Below are 7,555 nucleotides of genomic sequence, written 5' to 3' on the forward strand. Positions count from 1 at the left end.
TCTATCTCTAACAGTTAGATATTGCATAATTATATATTATCAGAAATGTTAATGTAAGGCTGTTGTGCTTGATTAGAGGAATTACTCTTAAAAATAAGAATCCATAGTGGGCATTAGCCGCATTACCCACACAAGAAACATTGATATTATTAATAGCATTCAGGGGTAAAGCGAAATAACAGAAGATTGAACATTATTATTATTACTGGGTTAAATACAAACTCTTCATGAAAGCATAAACAGTGTTGTAAATAACCAGTGCCCAAATCTAAAATAGACAGCCCTAATAGGAACAAGAGGGTATCACAAGATCAGACACAATGGACTGAATCTATTTTTGGAGCTACATAAGGTCTAATTGTAGTCCAGAAAGTAAATCCAAAGACTATAAGACCAACAACAGTTACAGTGGTTCTCCAAAGATTAGGGAAATAAGTACGTCTCAAGTATCCCATACTACGATTGCAATGTTGCGCATAGTGATCACAAAGGTCTTCAGCGAGATCAGCGTAACAGGACTTTCTTTCCGAAATTTCAATGCAAAGTTTATTTACCATTTCGGCAATTACTTCATTGCTACCTAAATCGTTATATATAATATTTTTTTCAATGAGCAACTCCACATCTTCTTTACTGTTGATAAGATAATCCAATATCCACATATGATTGCATACGAAAGCTTCGAATGGATAATGACATTGCTCCAATAGCATGATGTTTCGGAGAAGGCCTTCAGTATCGTCATCTATTATGAAGCGTGGGATCTTCAACAAAGGTTGTGTATGTTCCAAGCACCCAAAGCCTGTCAAGCCCAGCAGGCATTTTAAGAGCCATGAGAAATTGAGGCATGGACTTGTTTTAGTGGAAAGCGACTTGTGGAAGTGTATGTCAAGTGAACCTTCATGCAATTTGAATATCACTCCTGTCTCGTACAGCTTTGTTGCAGTACATGGATTTTTCTTTCTTACATTGAATTCGAGATTATCTGGACAATATGAAAGTCTGATCAAATCAGTGAAATGTTTTACTTTCTCCACCTTCTCCCCTTCTGGGTTTTTCTTGATATAGCGACTAAAATATTTGCAGGCAAGCTGAAAAATGGGCTTTTCACTGTGTCTTTCATAAGATTTCTCATATAACTCCTTGAGAATAAAGAACGGAAGTTGATTCTCAAGTAATATCAAGTCTAGTCGTATATTGTCGTCCACCATTGGATTACTTACAGTAAAATCGTCTTTATATTTTTCTCTATCATCAGCCCTCAATAAAACCTCGATGATAAAGGTGGAATCCAATAGAACCATCTTCATGAAATCTTCCTTGCTGATATCAAAGCTCTCTGAATAACAACGACGAATCTTATCTTGGTTTTTTTCAATGATCCCTGCTATTTCCTTCTGGCATTTCCCAGTCCGATCACAAAATTCCTTTAATTTTCTCACTTTCAACGTTTCCATATCCCTCAATTCTTTTTGACTGTCCTCATCCCTTACTTCATTTCCACCGTGGTGAAAAGGGCCTATTGAGATTACCTTTGGAGTGTAGGCTTCTTTATTTATTTTGCGAATTTTCCAGGGAGTCCTATAGATGCAGCACTCAGACCACCGGGCTGGCTCCATGGCAGCTAAAACATCAATGATCGACTCGTCGCAAATAAGATCATTATCCATGACTATTGTAATGTCAATGCCCAGCTCTTTGCACATATGATCATTTTCATGTGAATCAGTAGCAGCAATAGGCACCATCTCCATTGATTGTCAATAGCCGTTTTTCCTAAAGATGTACAAACAATAATCACAAGCAATATAATGGAATCATCCTTTTCTTTTCTTATAACTCAATTTTTATAATAAATGGGGAGACCTGCAGATTCAAACTTTTATTCTCCTAATAAAGAAAACCACATAATGTCATTAAATTACAAAATTCTTAACCACTAAAATGGAATCCTTTTACAATAGCTTCAATTATTATGCCATCTTTTGCCTTTCTTAAGAATTTTTTAAAACCCACTAGAGTGAGACCCACTCAAAGTAAGATATTTGATTATACAACAGAAAACAATATAATTTCAGCAATGGGTGATGAGGCTACAGTCCTATACACAGTACAACACAAAATACAAGACTAATATATGACCATTTTAAGAAAGAAGTTAGTCTCAGTATACAAACCCTTAGGACAATAATCACAAACCCTGGTGAGAGGGAAATAAAGTTTTGAACCTTTTGTTAGGCCACATACGTCGTACATTCTTTAATTTTGTAGTTATTATCACTTTCATTTGAAGAAAAGGAAAATTAATAGACAAACATTTTTTTTTTTTTTTTTTATATATAGGATATAGACAAACATTTAATACCTTAAGGAAATGTGTATTTGTGCTTATAGAAAAATTTTCCAATTGCAATATCGTATATTATACCATTAAAAGCACAACACTATAGCAAACGATTTGTTATATAGAATGACTATAAAGTTTTTAATGTTGGCATCACAATTTTCAATAGGGTACCTTTCTTTTTTGAGAATCAATTTTCAATTGAGTACTTCTATGTTAAATTTGACACATAATAATTACTACATGATGATGTGTACATTATCTTAAGCCAAGAAATGTAAAAGAATCAAGCTCATTACAAAAGTATTCAATAATTAATCCACTTAATATTAGGAAGCTACAATATCAAATTAGAGCAAGAGAATCATTCAGCTCTTAAAAATTTTAATGTGAGAGTAAATCAATAATATAGTATATCAAGCTTTTTGAAAAATTCCTTTCCCAATGTAACATTTGTATTTTCTTGAAAGCTCGGACATCTATCATGTCTTTTATTGAAAGTTTGAAAAAATTATATCTATATATAATATTCATTAATTAATAACTATTAATAAATAAAAGTCAAATTAGAGAATTTTTAGAAAATTAATACCTTATCTAACACAATAAAAATTATTTAGATACCATAATATCTAATTTATTCCAATTTTTTTTTTTTTTAATTGTTGTAGTGATCTATCCAAAAATATGATGAGCTCTAAATAGTTTAACGTATATAGTTTAATACTATTTGTAACTTCAAGTGACTTGGAAAAAAAATCTAAATTTTCAAAAACTTATGTTGCAATTTAATTAGACGAATTTAACCAAAAATCAACGATTTTTATTTTATATTATCATATAGATTAAAAAATATATAATATGAGATTTAAAAATATCATGGAAAAACATAACTAGACCAAAATATTAATATTGAACAAACATATTCTAAACCGTCTAAACCAATCAAAATAACCCGAAATTTTAAGACAAGATACAGACTAAGGAAACAATATGGATAACTATGCTATATACACTTACAAAAATTTAAGAATAACTTGTTAATCATATATGTTACTTATATATAAAAGTATTTATGTAATATGATTTAACATATATTATTTTCTCATGTATAAAAAACAATTAACATCCAATTAGCTTTTACATAACTCCAAATAGTTTCTTTTTTCATCTAGTCATTTTACAAACTATGAACTAACTTTTAAATCATATTGAGAACCATTAAATTTTTTCAGGTTTAGCTTATTTCCAATACTTTTTTAACTTGAATCTCCTTTTGTTTTAATAAGAAATTGCCACAACACCCATTAACTAAATAAAATATAGAGATTAAAACTAATTATCACTTGCCATTGTTATTTAAAATTAAAGGAGAAGTCCAATTAAAAAAAGTACTGGAGGTAAGTCAAATCCAATTTTTTAAACGTCTTAGATCATAATTTTTGTTGTTGAATAATTTAGAGATCACACAATCAGAAGATACTAATTAATAGATTTAAAAATTATGAAATATATGAAATGTAATCGACTTTATATATAATCTAGATAATAAACGTCAATGTAACGTGCCTAAATATACATATACACATAATAAATAAATAAAGGAAAATCTTATTTTTCATTTATTAAAATACAATAAAAATATATAACTTCTTACCACAAATTCTCAATTTTATTTTCTTCTAAATATAAAATAAAGAATAAAAACATGGTGCCAATATCTCTAATTTTTCAAGTGCAAATTAAAATAAAGAGGTTTGCTTTTGGAAACAAAGAATATATGCTTGAAATAAAAAGAGTTACCTATTTCTAAGAACACATATTTTAAATGTGTTTTGGTTTAATGAGTTACCTATGGTATAAGAATAATAAGGGGGAAAAATGATGTATTAATCATTTATGTACACTTATCCATTTTTAGAAAAATATACTTTGAATTCATGTTAATTTAATGAGTCACATAAAATATAAGAATAATAGAAACAAAAAAAAAAAAAAATGTTTTAGTCATCGATAAAAAGGTATTACGATTTTTATGAGATCTACAAACCTACCTACTTAAACATAAGAGCATTTGCATTAGCTTATACAAATTTTTTTGTCTATTTTAATATAAAAACTGACTATTTCTATTTTACACAACCACTTTTCAAAAATACTCACATTAGATTATCTATTCTACATTCTTTCTTTTCTTTTTTTAAATAATCATTTCTCATTCTTTCTTATCTTCATAAAGTGAGAGAGAGAAAGAGAGATAGTAATTTGATGAGACAAGAGGTGAGATAAAAAAGGTAAAATACTATTTTGGTCTCTAAACTTTGCTAAATACAAGCCCGTGTGCTGTGATTTTGAAGGTCATAAAGATTTGTGTGTGTCTTCTTAATCACTAATTGGTTTTGAGGTGTAATGGCATAGCTCATGGTCCAACAGTTACAATTGTTTCCACACATAAAGAAAATTTTCAAAATTAAAATTAATATATCCGACCCAAGACTATCAATTTCATGAGAAATATTAAATTGATTAATCATATTATCAATTCAAAATGAGATGCTGGAAAATATTAAATACATGAAGCAAAATAATCTAATCAAAAGTTGGAACACACTTCCTTATATAGAACATATAAAAAATTTATTATTATTAATCTTGTATATATAAAAATTTAAATACATATTCTTTAATAATTTTATATAAGGGTTTAGGCTGTTTAAAATTATCACCTTCAACCCTCAAAATTTTGATAATCCCTCGTAATTTTAATAATGATATATGAGAATCATTATTTAAATTTTATATGTAAATGTTGAATCCCACTTTCAACAACTAAAAGGATATATATGTAACTTTAAATGATATTGACGGCTCTTATTTATGAGAAGAAGCAAATCACACCTGTTTTTGTAGTGAACTATCAATATTTTAAGGAATAAAATAAATTTTTATTAATATTAGTTTCTGAAAAATGTTAAAATTATTATAAATTTTACAACTAACATGATAAAAGAATGTGATTAGTGCTAGCACCCTAATAATTAATAAATAACTATCTTAACTATTTTTTTCACCAAAAAAAAAAAAAAACCTTAATTATTTTTTTGATGATCGGTGAAATATTAATTTATAAGGTTTACGGTGGAGTTTGATAAATAGTAATACTTTCATTTCCATAATTTATGGGATTCTAAATTTTCACCTAGAAGATATGAATTTAAATTTAGAATGTCTTGCACTAAATTAGAATGGTATCAAATACGGTTAAAACTAGTGAACTTTCCTTTTCAAGACTCTTCTCTAATAGTCACGTGGGTATTATGTTTTCCTTAAATAAACTTAATTTTTTTTTTTTTTAGAAATAGATTTAACTTATGACATTCATTCCTGATAAGTGAAATAAACTTACATTAAACTCTTAAGATTTCTAAAATTAAATGTGCTATAAACAAAAGTGTATTTAATTTAAAATTAAACAATCATGAGACAAGATTAACAAAACGATTTAATATCTCCTTAATCAACTATAAAATGTTAATATAGTTGTATATATTGTATATTTTAATCAACTAATTAAGTACATATATAATTTATAATTTCATTCAGTATATAATATATTGATTAATATAATAATAAATAATATATTATAGGAAATATAAAAAAGGAAGCAAAAAAAAAGTTTAAAAAAAATCAAAAGAAAGCAAATGCAAAATACCTTGAAAAGATTAATAAAAACAAAAAAAAAAAAAAAAACAAAAAAAAAAAAAACAAAAAAAACAAAAACAAGGGATTAGCCAGTTAGCTAGGGCCACAGAGCACTGCACAGTCAGGGAATGAGGGGCCCACAGAAGTTTCAATCTTTCACTCTTTCTTGTCTAGTTTAGTTACACAATACATAACTTTTACTTTTTATTTTTTTATTTTAAACAAACTACAACAGCAGTGGGAGGGAAAAAGAAAGAACTGAAAAGAAAAAGAAAAGAAAAAAAAAAAGGCAAACGCCAAGTCGCCAACAGGAGAGAGAGAGAGTCACCTGTGTGAGACAAAATGTTTCAACAACTGTGTGGGAGACTTGGTGGTGCAGTACATCAATAAAACTTCTGACTTTTCAATTTTTTGTTGTACAAGTAAGCCCTAGATGTGTAGGAATGAAAATTAGAATTTTTTTCCCTTTTTATTTGCTGAGGTAATTTTTAAATTACCTATGTTTTCTTTAAAGATATTGAAGGTTTAATTATTATAATTTGTTGACATCTGTAATTATAGATTGTATTTTATTTAAATGAAAATTATGTTTATTTTTAGATTTTCTTAAATATGTATATTATCAAGTATGGGAACCAAAATGATAAGGTTATTTAAAATTTTTAAAATTATTTAAGATATTTCCAAAATAATAATAATAATAATAATTTTTTTCAAAAATTTTGGGAGACCAAGTCCCCCCTTGGTCATCAAGTGGTCCACCACCTATTTGATTAATAAGATCTAATTTATCATTCTCTCAAAAACAATAGATCTAATTTATCAAAAATTCAAAAGACAGAAGTTTAAATTAAACTCATGGAAATTTTAAATTCTCAATAACGTAAAGCCTTACCAAGGAAATAAATGCTTTTCCCGTTTGAGAGCACCTCTTAAAATTTTAAATACACGCTTATATAATTGAGTTTCCCAATAGTGATACCAAAACGTCTTCTTGCAATCCTATTTATAGACTACCTCTTAAAATTTTAAATACACGCTTATATAATTGAGTTTCCCAATAGTGATACCAAAACGTCTTCTTGCAATCCTATTTATAGACTTAGAGTGTGTGTGTGATTCTCTCTCTGTCTCTCTCGCAGAAATCACGTTATAGTACGGACAACGTAATTCTCACTAGTTTACAGACATCTCACAAACTTCAATTTCACTTTTTTTTTTTTTTTTTTTTTTTTTTTTTTTTCTGCTTTAAATTTAGAATTGACGTATTTATTACAAGCATAGTACTACTATTTTGTTCCAAAAAGCAACAACCAATCACTTTCAAATAGTTGGAGAACATTCTTAGCTTGTTTACACGGTCTTATTGCGGCATCTTTTTTATTTAAAAAGCAAAAGTCAATTATACAAAATTATCATAGTTAGTGAATTACTGATCATGCAGATTTACAAACACTTTCAATCTACACCGTGTCTGTGCGTTTAAAACAGACAGCGTACGTGCACGAA

The 7,555-nt window shown here is 27.8% G+C and overlaps 1 protein-coding gene across 1 annotated transcript; it reads right to left on the minus strand.

Annotated features, from left to right (window-relative positions):
* Positions 1 to 267: 267 nt before the first annotated feature.
* LOC115983462 (UPF0481 protein At3g47200-like) lies at positions 268 to 7,009 on the minus strand. Its single transcript, XM_031106137.1, has 3 exons — positions 6,942 to 7,009; positions 6,375 to 6,475; positions 268 to 1,776 (listed from the first exon to the last, which is right to left on the minus strand). Exon 3 carries the CDS (start codon positions 1,752 to 1,754, stop codon positions 312 to 314), a length of 1,443 nt encoding a protein of 480 aa, XP_030961997.1. The 5' UTR covers positions 1,755 to 1,776; positions 6,375 to 6,475; positions 6,942 to 7,009; the 3' UTR covers positions 268 to 311.
* Between the last annotated feature and the right edge of the window lie 546 nt (positions 7,010 to 7,555).

Source organism: Quercus lobata, chromosome 4 (genome assembly GCF_001633185.2).
Source record: "Quercus lobata isolate SW786 chromosome 4, ValleyOak3.0 Primary Assembly, whole genome shotgun sequence".
In the NCBI taxonomy this organism is placed as follows: domain Eukaryota; kingdom Viridiplantae; phylum Streptophyta; class Magnoliopsida; order Fagales; family Fagaceae; genus Quercus; species Quercus lobata.